Below are 17310 nucleotides of genomic sequence, written 5' to 3' on the forward strand. Positions count from 1 at the left end.
CAGAAATTTTGTACAACTGGGATCATGGTTCAACATTTCAAGCATTAGTAACCAGAATAAGCACAGTGATTTGTTTCCTTTGTGCTTCCTCGTGCTGTTGTTTGTTTATATTTAAGCACTGGAAGAATTATGATAGCATAGATTCTTAGGGAGAACCCATTAAATATATACTTTTGCTTCAACACGTTCAAATTGAGTGTTAATTTAGACGCCCCTCGAATGGAAGACAAACGCTTTAAACAAAAGTTCAGTCACACCAGAATGCTGTCTCCACAGATGTTTAAATAAAGCTTGAATCTCCAAAGCCAACTAGAGTCATTGAAATGCAAAAGACTTCTTCAAGGGCATCCACTGAATCTTTTAAAAGGTGTTAAGTCTCCTTGGCTTCTGAGAAAACAGGAGACACGAAGAAACTTCAAAAGGGAACCCAGAATGGAACATCCCCGGCTGTGAAGCAACAGCTCATTATTTTAAAATTTGGTCATGGGATGTGGGTGTCAGTGGTTAATTGCTCAATATTGCCCATTCCTAACTGCTTTCAGAAAGTAACAGAAAATAGGAACTAGAGTAAGCCATTCAGCCTGTACAGCCTGTCCTGTCATTCAGTTTGATATGCGTTTAAATGCCTTTAACTAACCCCCATTCCCAAATACCACTGGCAATCATAAATCTACCAATTTTTAAATAACTCCAAGCTTGAGTTTTCACAGTTCTCTAAGCTAGATGGTAAGATATAAGAACAGAATTAGACCATTTGGCCTATTGAGTCTGCTCTGCCATTTGATCATGGCTAGGGAAATTTAAAGGTTCACAGCCCTCTGAGTAAGATAATTTCTCATCATCTGGATCCAAGTGGTATTCCCCTTCATATTTAATTGTGCTTCGTGGTTTTAAATTCCCCAACCAAGGGAAACATCTTACCTGCATCTATGCTGTCTATCCCATTAAATATTTTGCAAGTTTCAATTAGAATACCTCTCATTCTCCAAAACTCCAAAGAACACAAATACAGTTTGGTCAATTTCCCTAAAAGCCAAAGAACTGTAGACGTTGAAAATCAGAAACAAAAACAAAAATTGCTGGAAAAATCTCAGCATAGTCATAGTCATAGAGTTGTACAGCATGGAAACAGACTCTTTGGTCCAACTTGGCTATGCTGACCAGATATCCTAAATTAATCTAGGACACATTTGCCAGCACTTAACTCTTTTCCTCTAAACCCTTCCAATTCATATACCCATCCAGATGCCTTTTAAACATCGTAATTGTACAAGCCTCAATCACTTCCTCTGATTCCATACACATGCCATCTTCTGTGTGAAAAAGTTGCTCTCCAAGTCCCTTTTAAATCCTTCCCCTCTCACCTTTAACCATTGCCACATTTGGACTCCCCCACCCCAGGGAACAGATCTTGGCTATTCACCCTATGCATGCCACCATGATTTTATAAACCTATGTAAGTTCACCCCTCAGCCTCTGTCACTCTGGCAGCATCTGTGGAGTGCAAACAGAGTTAATGTTTTGAGTCTAGTCACTGTCCTGAAGAAGGATCATTGGACCCGGAACATTAACTTTTGCTTTCTTAGTTTCTGGTACTTGAAACTATAAAGGGATTGGATAATTAACTTTTCTTTTGGGATACAGTGGATGGAGTTTATTTTTAAACAATGTTTTGAAAACATTGAAAAGTTCTGAACAAATCCCCTTTTTAATTTTTTAAAATCAATCCAACAACGTGCAGTACAATAGAAACTCCATAAGAAAACTGAAACTGCTATAATAAAATTTATTTTCTATTTATTGTAAGGAAAATCATTAGAAAATGTATTCTTTTTGTAAGAGTTGTCTTGCAAGTTTATGCCATTACAGACTGCATCAAGCTGCCTAAGTATTAGCAGATATCCTCTAATGCCAGAATGCTAGGACAGAACACATCAGTTACGTGCAACATCTATTCAAGGGGGGAAGAGTGGTTTTATCTTCTTTCTTTCTTCTCTTTCATGATCTTTTTACTTTCCTCCCTCCTTCTTTTGTTCACTGGATTCCGAGGATCATGTATTTCAAAAGTGTCTTCATCTTGCATGTTTGCATCTTTCACTTTTCTTGTTTGTTCCTCAAACTGAAGAATGTGGGACATCCTAGATTTGAAGAAAATTAGACAAACATGATGTATGCACATACATTGTCTTATATTAGCCCATGAATTGATACAGTTAATACAGCAGTACATTGAAATACAAAGGAACTTTAATCGTTTATGATTATTTTAATATACAACATTAAACATTCAATGTAAACAAAAATCGAGGCTTTAACACTGACATGTAACAGACTCAAGAATTATTAAACATAACTTCGGATTCATTCATCTTTTATGTATATACTGAAGAAAGTTTACACGTTTGTAATCCATGAATTAGAAAGCAACAAATGGTTGCTGTCCACTTCTAAATTTATGAAACAAAAACAGAAATCGCTGGAGAAACGTAGCAGGTTTGGCAGTATCTGAGAGAAAGCAGAGTTAATGATTCATGTCTAATGACTCTTCCTCAGTTATGCTGACTTCTAAGTCAGTTAAAGATCTAACTTAAAAATATGATCCCTAGTTGTGGTCCAAAGACAGAACTGAGGACCCAGTCAGCACATTTGAAAATAGTGGCTGTAACTTGAAAGAGTTCAGAAAGATTTACAAGGATGTTGCTAGGATTGGAGAGTTTGAGCGATAGGAACAGGCTGAATGGGCTGGGACCTTTTTCACTGAGACTGAGGGGTGACCTTATAGAGGTTTATTAAATCAAGCGGGGCACGAATAGGGTGAATAGTCTGGGTCTTTTTCCCAGAGTGGGGGGAGTCCAAAACTAGCGGGCATTGGTTTAAGGTGAGACTGAAAAGATTTTAAAGGGACCTGAGGGGCAACTTTTTTTATGCAGCAGGTGGTGCGTGCATGGAACAAGCTGCCTGAGAAGGTGTGGAGGCAGGAACAATTACAACATTTAAAAAGGCAGCTGGATGGGTACATGAATAAGAATAGTTTACAAGGATATGGGCCAAATACTGGCAAATGGGACTAAATCAGTTTAGGAAACATTCATTCAGAAGGTCAGGAGGAATGGGATACAGGGGAACTTAGCTGCTTGGATACAGAATTGGCTGGCCAACAGAAGACAGCGAGTGGTAGTAGAAGGAAAATATTCTGCCTGGAAGTCAGTGGTGAGTGGGGTTCCACAGGGCTCTGTCCTTGGGCCTCTACTGTTTGTAATTTTTATTAATGACTTGGACGAGGGAATTGAAGGATGGGTCAGCAAGTTTGCAGACGACACAAAGGTCGGAGGTGTCGTTGACAGTGTAGAGGGCTGTTGTAGGCTGCAGCGGGACATTGACAGGATGCAGAGATGGGCTGAGAGGTGGCAGATGGAGTTCAACCTGGATAAATGCGAGGTGATGCATTTTGGAAGGTCGAATTTGAAAGCTGAGTACAGGATTAAGGATAGGATTCTTGGCAGCGTGGAGGAACAGAGGGATCTTGGTGTGCAGATACATAGATCCCTTAAAATGGCCACCCAAGTGGACAGGGTTGTTAAGAAAGCATATGGTGTTTTGGCTTTCATTAACAGGGGGATTGAGTTTAAGAGTCGTGAGATCTTGTTGCAGCTCTATAAAACTTTGGTTAGACCGCACTTGGAATACTGCGTCCAGTTCTGGGCGCCCTATTATAGGAAAGATGTGGATGCTTTGGAGAGGGTTCAGAGGAGGTTTACCAGGATGCTGCCTGGACTGGAGGGCTTATCTTATGAAGAGAGGTTGACTGAGCTCGGTCTCTTTTCATTGGAGAAAAGGAGGAGGAGAGGGGACCTAATTGAGGTATACAAGATAATGAGAGGCATAGATAGAGTCGATAGCCAGAGACTATTTCCCAGGGCAGAAATGGCTAGCACGAGGGGTCATAGTTTTAAGCTGGTTGGTGGAAAGTATAGAGGGGATGTCAGAGGCAGGTTCTTTACGCAGAGAGTTGTGAGAGCATGGAATGCGTTGCCAGCAGCAGTTGTGGAAGCAAGGTCATTGGGGTCATTTAAGAGACTGCTGGACATGCATATGGTCACAGAAATTTGAGGGTGCATCCATGAGGATCAATGGTCGGCACAACATTGTGGGCTGAAGGGCCTGTTCTGTGCTGTACTGTTCTATGTTCTATGTTCTATGTTCTATGAAACCTAGTCGGCAGCGACGAGCTGGACCAAAGGGTCTGTTTCTGTGCTGTTTAACTCAATGATTCTAAGTAAACTAAAAATGTGTTCCAATGAAGTCCCTGCAAATAAGGCTCAACTCATTTTTCTCAGAGAGGCAAGCACCAACAGTGGACCAAACACTTATTCCTTCAAAGCTTTCTGACACTGGTTAGGTCACTATTGGAAAAGTGCATGCAATTTTGGTCTTCCTGCTATGGGGAGGCTGTGGTGAAACTTAAAAAGGTTCAGAAAAGATTTACAACAACGTTGCCAGGGTTGCAGGGTTTGAGCTATAGAGAGAGGTTGAATAGGCTGGCGCTATTTTTCTTGGAGTGTCGGAGGCTGAGGGGCGACCTTATGGAGGTTTACAAAATCATGAGGGGCATGGACAGGGGGAAATAGCCAAGGTCTTTTCCTCAGGCTGGCAGGAATCCAAAACTTGAAGGCACGGGTTTAAGTCGAGATGGGAAAGTTTTCAAAGGACCTAAGGGCCAACTTTTACATGCAGAGGATAGTGAGTGTATGTAATGAGCTGCCAGAGGACAAGTGATATTTAGCATGAATGCAATGAACAGACTATTTTTTACAGGTGCAATACCAGAAACAGCTGCATCAGTGCAACTAGCAATAGATTCTTGATATTTCATGCTGGTATTATCTAATTCTGGGATAATAATTTGCAAGTTTTAGTTAATAATAATCTTGACATCCCCCCAAACACAACAGAAAATAGGAGTAGGTGTAGGCCATTTGGCACTTTGAGCCTGCTCTCCATGCAATGTGATCAGGGCTGATTGTCTAACTCAACTTGCTTTCTTCCCATGCTCTTTGATCCCTTTAGCCCTAAGAACTATATCTAACTCCTCTTGAAAAAATCTAATGTTTTGGCATCAACCCCTTTCTGTGGCAGAGAATTCTACAGGCTCACCTCTCTCTGGGCATAAGTTTCTCTTCCTATCAGTCCTAAATGGTTTACGCCATATTTTTAGACTGTGATTGCTAGTTCTGGAATCCCTTGTGGTCAGGAACATCCTGCTCTATCTAGTCCTGTTAGAATTTTAAAGGTTTCTAGGAGATCCCACCTCATTCTTCTAGTGCATAGCCCTGATCCAGACTCTCTGCATATATTAAAAAAACTATGCATGCTGGAAATCTTTTAACAAAAACAAAAATTGATCGAGAAACTTAGGAGATTTGGCAAATCTACACAGAGAAAAACAGAGTTAATGCTGACTCCAGCGTCCTTTCATCAGAACTGTCCAGAACATCAGAATATTTCTTGCCTCTTGGGGAACCACACATTTGGAAAGTGTCTCTGGCTGTTAAGAGCTCACGCTCAAGGTTTCCATGTTCAAGGGGCAGCTGGAGATACTGTGCTGCAACGGGGGTGATGGGAGTTTCTTAGATTATATGTTTCAGAACGTGGTAATCCCACAGGCAGCAAGAATTCATGATAATAGGTGGATGGTCATATGGAATCCTGGCATCTTCGGGTTGTGTCCCACTCACAAGACCGCTATTCAGAACTGGTAACTGCTGGAACCAGTGACTCCATGAAAGAGAAATTAATGATTGCAAAATAAAACTGATTGGGCATTTCAGGAATCTAAATTTGCAGGACCATGGGATATTGCAGGGGAATGGGACTGATTATAGTTAGAAACAAAAACATAAGTTGCTGGAAAAGCTCAGCAGGTCTGGCAGCATCTGTGAAGAAAAAAATCAGAGTTAACGTTTCAGGTCCGGTGACTCTTTCTCACAACTGATTATAACGTTGTACAGACAGTTGCATGGTCAAATGGCCTCTCTATCCCAAAGTGATTAATGGAAAGCTTTCTCAGAAGTCAGCAGCCAGCACTGCAACGGACTGCAAAGATCCACGCCACTAATTTCTTAGCAATAGTTGTAGGAATAGATAGTCATTCCTCAGACCTGTTTAGAGGTTTAAATGTCAGTCAAGGCCAGCTGAAACTTTTGGTGAAAACTATCCTCATAGATAGGTTTGCCATACCCTGTGGAATTATCAGGGAAAGAAATTAACAAGTTTTCTCTCTCACACCCTCAGCTCATACAAATGCATATGTGCTATCTTCAAAATTAAAAATTACATAGCGTTTTGTTTTGAATAAAATATTTTAAAGCTTGCAAGAGGGGAGTAAATGCAAACTTGCACTTTAAAATAAGCATAGCATGAATCTAAAAGTCATAAAACTGCTAAAAATTTGGAGTTGGGAAAATACACAACAGCAATATACAGGATGCTATAAATGTTCATTTAATGTGACCAAAAGCAAAAGGCACACAATTTTTAAAAAAACAATGGATCATATTTTACAAATTTAGCCAAATTCTTTGCAAAAGTAGCTTTATCTATTACATTTGATCTATTCCATACATATGTAAAATTATCAGAAGCAATCTGAAAAAGTTTCACATGAGATGCTTATATGTTATTAGCTACTAAATTTTAAAACTTATTTGACAATAATAGGCAAAAAAATGAAAGAAATGCACTGAAAAGTTTTTGCAGGAATCTGCATTGTATGGCTATTACTGTTGTATGAAAACCTTATAATGAGTACCTAATTTGCCTAAATGATGGGTTCTGGAGTTACAGAGTGAAGAAATAAGATGCGCCCTACACAGTGAGAACGTACAGCTGAACACTGGGTGATGGAGAGGTTTGAGTCAGGGACAGTACTCAACTGAATCTGCATAAGGCATAATTTATAATATCACTTGTTTCAATGAAGGCAAATGAAATATTGCGAGGGGAACTGAACAGATTTGAAATGTTTTAATGAAGCTGTTAAGGGTGCTGGCGAGGCCAAATCTAGAATGCCATGTATAATTTTGGTCTCCTTATTTGAAAATAAGGCATAATTGCTTTCAGAGTAATAGACATATCCAGCACAGAAACAGATCTTTTGGTCTAACTTGTCCATGCTAACCAGATATCCTATGTAAATCTAGTCCCATTTTCCAGCATTTGGCCCATATCCCTATTCATATACCCGTCCAGATATCTTTTAAATGTAGTAATTGTACCAGCATTCTCCACTTCCTCTGGCAGCTCATTCCATACTTGCGCTCCCCCCTCCGTGTGAAAAAGTTGTCCCTTAGGTCTCTTTTAAATCCATCCCCTCTGGCTTTAAACCTATGCCCTCTAGCTTTGGATTCCTCCACCCTGGGGAAAAGACCAGGTCCATTTACACTATCCATGCTCCTCATGTTTTTATAAACCTCCATAAGGTGACCCCTCAGCCTCCGATGCTCCAGGGAAAATAGCCCCAGTCTATTCAGTCTCTCCCTACAGTTCAAACCTTCCAAACCTGGCAACATCCTCGTAAATCTTTTCTGACCCTTTCCAGTTTCACAACATCCTTCCATGTAGCAGGGGGTCAAGAATTGCACGCAATATTCCAATAGTGGCCTAACTGATGTCCTGTACAGCTGCAACATGACCTCCCAAGTCTTATATTCTATGCACTACCTAATGAAGACAAACATATCAAAAGCCTTCTTCACTATGTTATCTACCCTTAACTCCACGTTCAAAGAACTATGAACGATCACTCCAAGGTCTCTTTGTTCAGCAACACTCTCTGGGACCCTATTGTTAAGTGTATAAGTCCTGCCTTGATTTACCTTTCCAAAATGCAGCACCTCAGATTTATCTAAATTAAACTCCCTCTGCCATTCCTCGGACCATTGGTCCACTCGAGTCTAGGGATGAAAGGCAATTGTCTTATTTGATCATGGGATGGGATCATTGTTAGTTAGCATTGTTAGCAACTTGAACCCAGACTTTTTAGTTCAGAGGTCAGGACACTGCAACTGCACCAGAAGAACCTTAGCCTATCCCTAACTTCCCTGGAGAACAAGGTGGTCAGTTGTCTTTTTCTACCACAGCAGTTCTTGACTACAGGGCACCCACAGTGCTGTTTGGAAAGTAAATCCAAGATTTCAACCCAACAACAGCAAAGAGAGAGTGATATAATTCCAAGTCAGGATGGTGGCTTGGATAAGAACTTGCAGTTGGTGCTGTTTCAATGCATCTACTGCTCTTGTTATTCTAACTGGTTGAAGTTGCACATTTCAAAGGTGTTTCAAAGATGCCTTGGTGAGCTACTGTAGTACATTGTGGGGATTGGACATGCATCTGTAACTGTGCAATGATGGTGAAAGAAATGAAAGTTGAAGGTGGTAGATGGGAGACCAATAAATCAGGCTACTTGGGCTACTTTGGTCTGTGTGGTTTTAAGCCAAATCAAAAGGCAGACAGTCATGAAATGGAAAAAAGAGTCAAAAAAGGAGCAGTGCAGAAAATTCTGGGTGCTCGATTATGAAACAAAAAAAATTAACATGAAGGTGCAGAAAGTAGTTAAGAAGGTAAATGGAATTTTGACCTTTATTTCTAGGGAGTTGGAGATTAAACAGTATGTTTGACGCCAAAGCACCTAGATGTCGTCACTTCACCTGTCTAAGGAGCAGCGCTCTGAAAACTTTTGCTTTCAAATAAACCTGTTGGACTATAACCTGGTGTTGTGTGATTTCTGATTTTGTTCACCCCAGTCCAACGTTGGCACCTCCACATCATTGAAAATTGTGATGCAAAGGGGCTCAAAGCCCTAATTGCTGCTTCTTTTTAATGTTCATGAGAGTTGCTTGAGCTGCACTCAATCAGGCGACTGAACAGTATTCCATCACACTCCTGACTTGTGTTTGTAGATTTTAGACAGACTTTGGGGAGAGAGGAAGTGCACAATTCTGAATCTGTAGCCTGTTCTTGTATTCTTTTAAGGCTAGATCAGTTCAGTTTCTGGTCAATGCTACCTCCAAGGAATATTGATCATGCAAGACTCAGTGATGGTAACATCATTAAACATCAAAGGATGACTGTTAGATTTTCTCCTGTTTGATATTTTGGTCATTTTTTGAAAGTTGATTTTTTTTCTCTGAGTAGTGTTAGTGTAGAATTTTCTTCCCCAGAAGATAGTTAAGATTGTGTCTTTAAATATACTCCAGACTGAGTTAGATAGGTCTTAAGGAAGGGTGTAATCAGAAAAGTGGATCTGAGATCACAACCAAATGAGTCATAACTTATTGATGGTGGAGCAGACTCAAGGAATCTACTACTACTCTTAAATTCTACTACTGCTCTTAAATTCTATGCTGGCAGGAGACTTTGGGGAACAAGTTGGTGTAGTTTGTTTCATGTTGTAAGATTCAAGGCCACGATTGTACTTTGGGTTATCCCTGATTTTCCACGTGTACAAGTACTGTCATGGATTATGCCCTATTTAGATTCAGTTGAGTACTGTTCCTTATCTTGAAGGAAGTCAAACCTCTCCATTGGTAAGTCTTCAGCTTGCCTCCTTCAGATGATACATGGAAACTGGGTCCTGTGGAGGCCCAGGTTAAATTTACAGATGGACTGAGAGGAGGTTTGGTCTCCTATACGTAAATTGTTGAGGCCCATCAGCATGTGAACATGCCCTGTCATTCTTGAACCAAACGCCTAGCGATGACTGAATTGTCTGACTGCCTGCAAATACCATGAGAGAGCTGAAGGTTAAGGGAGGAAAAAAATTAATAAAAATTCTGGAGTGCAAGCCAAAGGCGGACTGATGGCCAAATGTGTCATCTTTCTGGTAACTGCTGCGGCCAAGCTGGTGACAAAAGTAGTGCTTTGCATTCCTTTGTAATCAATTGGGAAGATCAAATAGAGGATCTTGACACCTGAGTAGCCAAGGGTCTCCACAATTTTTGGCCAGGATGCATCCTGTTGAAGCAACAGAACTCTTGGATATCATGGGGTAAGCAGTTACACATCGTAAGCCTGACTTGAGTAGGATAAAGAGAGGGTACTGTGAGCTGTCAACACAATGTGGAGCTGGAGGAACTCGGCAGGTCAGGCAGCATCGGAAGAGTAGGAAAGTTGAAGTTTTGGGTCAGGATCCTTCTTCAGATGCTGCCCGGCCTGCTGTGTTCCTCCAGCTCCACGCTGTATTATCTCTGACTTCAGCATGTCCAGTTCTTGTTATCTCCTTCCATGTTAATATAACCATTCCCTAGAGAGATGTAGAGATTTAGACTAAATTTGTGCTTTCAAGATAAAATCAAAAATGGCTTCATACCACTAATACGAATGGTGATACAAAGTAAAATTCTGTCAAGTCATGGGTGATCTGTTTTATTTTGTGTCAAAAAGCGCACAATTCAAACTAAATATTCCCAGATCATTTCATATATCTAACCTAGTAAAAGTTACAATTTCTATCATAAAACATGAAGCGATAACTGTCATATTTTTGGGATTTATGCTAGATATTGTGCTGAGTGTTACTGATTTAGAGGCAAATGAGCCTCATATACTTTGTAAGAACATATTAAACACTGAGTGGTGAAAAAAAAACTTTACACCTCTCAGTCTCCATCTCAGGCAACCAGCTTGTAACTGATGTCCATTTCAAGCCCACCGACTCCCACAGCTACCTAGAATACACCTCCTCCCACCCACCCTCCTGCAAAAATTCCATCCCCTATTCCCAATTCCTCCGCCTCCGCCGCATCTGCTCCCACGATAAGACATTCCACTCCCGCACATCCCAGATGTCCAAGTTCTTTAAGGACCGCAATTTTCCCCCTACAGTGATCGAGAACGCCCTTGACCGCGTCTCCCGCATTTCCCGCGACACATCCCTCACACCCCGCCCCCGCCACAACCGCCCCAAGAGGATCCCCCTCGTTCTCACACACCACCCTACCAACCACCGGATACAACGCATTATCCTCCGACACTTCCGCCATTTACAATCCGACCCCACCACCCAAGACATTTTTCCATCCCCTCCCCTGTCTGCTTTCCGGAGAGACCACTCTCTCCGTGACTCCCTTGTTCGCTCCACACTGCCCTCCAACCCCACCACACCCGGCACCTTCCCCTGCAACCGCAGGAAATGCTACACTTGTCCCCACACCTCCTCCCTCACCCCCATCCCAGGCCCCAAGATGACATTCCACATTAAGCAGAGGTTCACCTGCACATCTGCCAATGTGGTATACTGCATCCACTGTACCCGGTGCGGCTTCCTCTACATTGGGGAAACCAAGCGGAGGCTTGGGGACCGCTTTGCAGAACACCTCCGCTCAGATCGCAACAAACAACTGCACCTCCCAGTCGCAAACCATTTCCACTCCCCCTCCCATTCTCTCGATGACATGTCCATCATGGGCCTCCTGCACTGCCACAATGATGCCACCCGAAGGTTGCAGGAACAGCAACTCATATTCCGCCTGGGAACCCTGCAGCCTAATGGTATCAATGTGGACTTCACCAGTTTCAAAATCTCCCCTTCCCCTACTGCATCCCTAAACCAGCCCAGTTCGTCCCCTACCCCCACTGCACCACACAACCAGCCCAGCTCTTCCCCCCCACCCACTGCATCCCAAAACCAGTCCAACCTGTCTCTGCCTCCCTAACCGGTTCTTCCTCTCACCCATCCCTCCCTCCCACCCCAAGCCGCACCCCCAGCTACCTAATAACCTCATCCCACCTCCTTGACCTGTCCGTCTTCCCTGGACTGACCTATCCCCTCCCTACCTCCCCACCTACACTCTCTCCACCTATCTTCTTTACTCTCCATCTTCGGTCCGCCTCCCCCTCTCTCCCTATTTATTCCAGTTCCCTCTCCCCATCCCCCTCTCTGATGAAGGGTCTAGGCCTGAAACGTCAGCTTTTGTGCTCCTGAGATGCTGCTTGGCCTGCTGTGTTCACCCAGCCTCACATTTTATTATCTTGGAATTCTCCAGCATCTGCAGTTCCCATTATCTCTGATACACTTTTCTTCAGTGGTCTTTTTCTCTGGAGTCTGAACAGCCATCTAGGCAAAGGTTGAACTTCTACTGAGGACAACTTCCCTACCTTACTAGCATTTTTAAATGCAGATTTATGAATGGAAGGAAAAGTGCTAAACATGGTGGAATTCTTTGGATAGGATTAAGATTAGACATAAAAGATATGATGTGTGGAGCTGTTAACATATATAAACCTGACTGCTAAAATTACTTTATTGGTGCTGCTTCACTGCTTTGAAAATCTAGCATTAGGTGGGTTACAAGGGGTCATAGTTGCAATGTAACTAGGTCTAGTTCAGGATTTTCTTAAGATTAACATGCAGGTTCAGTTCGCAGTTAGAAAGGGAAAATGCAATATTAGCATTCATTTTTAGAGGACTAGAATACAACAGCAGGAATGTACTGCTGAGGCTGCATGTTGAGGAAGCACTGAAGGCAAAAAATGTACTCTGGGTGGGGGATTTCAATGACCTGCTGTGGCGAGATTCAAACCTGGGTCCCCAGAAACTGGGTTTCTCGATTAATACTCTAGCGACAATATCACTGGGCCATTACCTACCCAAAACATTTTATTATCATTTGCAGCTGTCAAAGTGTAGCTGGTCAGGTCCTAAAGGGCATAGCTACTAGACTGGGTCTGTGGTAGGTGGTGAGGGAACCAAAAGGGGAAACATACTCGACCTCATCTTACTAAACTGCCAGCTGCATTTGCATTTGTTCACGACAGTATCGGTAAGAGTGACCACCACACAATCTTTGTGGAGATGAAGGGCCGCCTTCACATTGAGAATAACTTTCATCATGTTGTGTGACACTATCACCGTACTAAATGGGACAGACTTCGCACAGATCTAGTAATTCAAGACTGGACATGCATGAAGCACTGTGGGCCATCAACAGCAGAATGGTACTCCAGCACAATGTGTAACCTCCTGGCCTGGCACATCCCCCACTCAATCATTACCATCAAGTCAGGGGATCAACCCTGGCTCAAATGAAGAGTGCAGGAGGGCATGTCAGCAGCAGCACCAGGCATACCAGAAGATGCAGTATCAACCTGGTGAAGCCAAACAGGACTACTTGCACACTAAACAGCAAAAGCAGAAAGTGATAGAGCTAAGAGATCCCACAACCAACAGATCAGATCTAAGCTCATCTGTCCTGCCACGGCCAGTCGTGGTGGACAATTAAACAACTAATTAAACAAGTAAACAATTCACTGGAGGAGAAGGCTGGACAAATATCCCCATCCTCAATGATGGAAGAACCCAGCACATCATTGCAAAAGATAAGGCTAACGCATTCGCAGCGATCTTCAGGCAGAAGTGCTGAGTGGATGATCCATCTCAGCCTCCTCCAATAGTTCCCAGCATTACAGATACCAGTCTTCAGCCAATTCAATTCACTCCACGTGACATCAAGAAATGATTGGAGACATTGGATACTGCAAAGGCTACCGGCCCTGACAACATCCTGGCAATAGTACTGAAGACTTGTGCTCCAGAACTTTCCGCTCCCCTAGCCAACTGTTCCAGTACATTTACAGTACATCTACCTGACAATGTGGAAAATTGCCCAAATATGCCCTGTACACAAAAAGCAGGACAAATCCAACCTGGCCAATTACCGCCCCATCAGTCTCCTCTCGCTGGAAGGTGTCATCAACAGTGCTATCAAGTGGCACCTGCTCAGAAATAACCTGCTCAGTGATGCCCAGTTTGGGTTCCGTCAGGGCCACTCAGCTTCTGACATCATTAAGCCTTGGTTCAAAATGGACAAAAGTGCTGAATTCCAGAGGTGAGGCGAGAGTGACAGCCCTTGATATCAAGGCTGCATTCAACTGAGTGTGGCATCAAGAGGCCTTAGCAAAACTGGAATCAATGGGTCGTAGGGGGCAAACACTCCGGTAGTTGGAATCATACCTGACACATAGGAAGATGGCCATGGTTGTGGGAGGTCAATCATGTCAACTGCAGGACATCACTGCAGAAATTCCTCAGGGTAATGTCCTAGACCCAACCACCTTCAGCTGCTTCATCAAAGACCTTCCCCTCCATCATAAGGTCAGAAGTGGGCATGTGCGCCAATGATTGCATAATGTTCAACACCATTCATGACTCCTCAGATACTGAAGCAGTCCATGCTCACATGCAACAAGCTCTGGACAATATCCAGACTTGGGCTGACAAATGGCAAGTGACATTTGCACCATACAAATGCCAGGCTATGACCATTACCAATAAGAGACAATCTAACCATGGTCCCTTGACATTTAATGGTGTTACCATCATTGAAACCCCAATATCAACATCCTGGGGATTACCATTGACTAGAAGCTCAGATGGGCTCACCACATTAACACAGTTGCTACAAGAGTAGGCCAGAGGCTAGGAACACTGCGGCAAGTAACTCACCTCCTGACTCCTCAAAGCCTGTCCGCCATCTACAAGGTGCAAGTCAAGAGTGTGATGGACTACTTCCCATTGCCTGGACGAGTGCTGCCCCAAAGGCACTCAAGAAACTTGACACCATTTAGGACAAAGGAGCCCACTTGATTGGTACTACATCCACAAGCATTCACTCCCTCCACCACTGATACTCAGTAGCAGCAGTGGGTACTACCTACAAGATGCACTGCAGAAATTCAACAAAGATCCTTTGACAGCACCTTCCAAACCCACAGCTACGTCCATCTAGAAGGACAACATCAGCAGACATATGGGAACATCACCACCTCCAAATTCCCTTCCAAATCACTCACCACACTGACTTGGAAATATATTGCTTTTCCTTCAGTGTCACTAGGTCAAAATCCTGAAATCCCTCCCTAACTGCATTGTGGTCAACCCACAAAAGGAGGACTGCAGTAGTTCAATATGGCAGCTAACCGCTACCTTCTCAAGGACAACTAGGGGTGGGCAAGAAATGTTGGCCAGCCAGCGATGCCCACCTCCCATAAATGAGTAGAAAAAAAAATTGCTGCCTTTGGTATGGGGCGGTAAATACAGATGTTTGTTTTCATAGTGAATAAAGTTGTTCCAAGAATTAAATATAGTAAATGGGTTTTCAACAATTAGAGTGTTTTTCATAGGGTCAAGTCTGTAATAGGCAAGTTTAAATTTATTTTATTTCAACTTGGCATGGCTCCTAAGGTATGGGTGAGTTGGCACATAGGGTCTAACAACAAAGAATGGTACGATGAGGGCATGGCTTGACACTAAGGTGTCATAGGAGCCATAAGGAGCCCTGAAGATGAGTGCGTGAATATGGGCAAGGGTGGCAAGAGAAAGATGTCATAGGTTGCTATTGCTATTGGGAATATAACAGGTCATGAGGTGTACAGAATGGCACAGGTTGACATGGAGGGTATGAAGACTAATGTGGGTTGGGTAGATGGCATGGGGAGGCATGCTTTTGCATCAATGAGATATGGGGAGTACGTGGGAGGGTGACAGCTATAGGACTTTACTGATTTTATACTAACTGAAATGAAGTTCCAGAGACAGTGGGCTTGAAACCCAGCCTGCCTCAGCAACCAGCAGCACTTGTGGCTGTCTTCGTAATGTTTCCACATCGCATTGTGTGCCCAATGTGTGCACATTTCTCTGAAGTCAGGTTTGCAGAGTCAGGAAATTTCCCAAGTGCACACATTCTAGGGTTAGTAACAAGGTGAGACAGCTGGACAGTATGAAATGGAGTTTCCCAATTCGGGGTGTTAATCTGGACTGATCAGGCAGCCTTGGTTGACAGATTAAAAGGGGTGTGTTAGTAAGACTAACACTCTGATAGCTACTCTGAAGAGGCAGTACTAAAATCAAGGACTAGATGTGGAAATAAAGGGGGACTTGGAAATCAGTTATTTCATTACTGATGAGAGTAAAGCAAGTTCCTCAAGAAACTTGCTCTCAATAGTTATCTTTGAGTTGGGGGTAGGCATTTTTGAAATCGTGCCTTTGTTTGGGAAGCTTGACTCTTTCCACTCTGCCATCGAGGACTTGGCCCAGTATGTAGAAAGAATGTTATTTTTTTCCAGGCAAACAACACTGTGGCAGAAGTAATTCTTCTGACAGCCTGTGGAGCCGCAGCTTTTTATTAGGGCTTAACTTTTCCTAAGGCACCAGATACTAAAACCATCTAAGAATTGATGGATATAGTTAAGGAATATTATGATCCCAAGCCTCCTCTAATTCTGAGACATTATTGGTTTTACTCAGCAATTTGAAAATCGGGAAATCCGTATTGGGCTTTTTGACTAAGTGTTGACAACTGGTAGAAGCCTATGACTTTGGTTTAATCCTTAATGAGATGCTTAGAGATCATTCGATAAGTGGGATTAATGATGTAACTAGGCAAGAATGCTTCCTAGTTGCAGCCCAACTGGACTTCAAACAAGTGCTACAACTGGTTTTACCATTGACAAATATGACAAGTGGCACATATGAGTTACAGGGTATTCTGATGAAAGCCTCACCATCCAAATGAGCTTGGCGAACACCATCCGAGGGAAGGCAATTGCACAGCCTCAATTAGAACATAATCTTAATTAGATGGACTCTAAGTTGGCTCACAGCAAAACCCCAAAACAAAGCCAAGCCTCAACCAAACGGTTAAAATTTTCTTCAGGATCCTGGGCAGCAAGACACTGTAGTTGCTGCCAGTGTGTGGAATTGAGTGTGCTAAACAGTTTTACTAGACCGAAATTGAATACGATAATTCACAGGCAGGTATCCAGGAGAGATCATACCCTCAAGAGCACCTACATCCAGTTTGGAACAGTTAAATTACTTAGCAACATCCAAATTACAATCAAAATAAATGTCCGGTTAAATGGTTCTCATGGAGGTTGATACCAGGGTGGCCATATCAGTGATTGTAGAACCAGTTTTTAACAAAATTTGCTGTGGACTCCAGCCCTTAAGGCCTCAGCCAGGCTGAGAACCTATAGCGATGAACCCTGATAGATTAAGGGTGCAACTTCGGTGTTGGTCTCTTAGGAAAAGCAGCTGGTTCGTCACTAGTGATTTTAGTAAAAGACTTGGGCCCAAGCTTGATGAGCAAAGTTGGCTGCAGAACAGTCACCTAGACTGGTTCAATGTTTTTTGATTAGAAAATGGCTGCCTGCGTGAAGTCCTAATCAAATATCCAGAAGTCTTTCAAGAAGGTCTAGGGACTATCACAGGAGCCAAGACCACCTTTTCATATTGATGCAGAAAGATCCAATCCT

General features: G+C 42.8%; 1 protein-coding gene across 2 annotated transcripts in view; it reads right to left on the bottom strand.

The window, feature by feature from the left end:
• Positions 1 to 1780: 1780 nt before the first annotated feature.
• Positions 1781 to 17310, bottom strand: part of cwc27 (CWC27 spliceosome associated cyclophilin) — a 236692-nt gene continuing 221162 nt past the window's right edge. Inside the window, exon 14 of one of the 2 annotated variants that reach the window (XM_048542191.2) lies at positions 1781 to 2138. In XM_048542191.2, coding sequence (XP_048398148.1) covers positions 1976 to 2138 — 163 coding nt within the window. In that variant the 3' untranslated portion in view covers positions 1781 to 1975. The remainder of the gene's footprint in view (positions 2139 to 17310) is intronic. The other variant, XR_009446088.1, reaches the window with a different exon arrangement.

This window comes from Stegostoma tigrinum, chromosome 1 (genome assembly GCF_030684315.1).
Source record: "Stegostoma tigrinum isolate sSteTig4 chromosome 1, sSteTig4.hap1, whole genome shotgun sequence".
NCBI classification, from domain to species: Eukaryota; Metazoa; Chordata; class Chondrichthyes; order Orectolobiformes; family Stegostomatidae; genus Stegostoma; species Stegostoma tigrinum.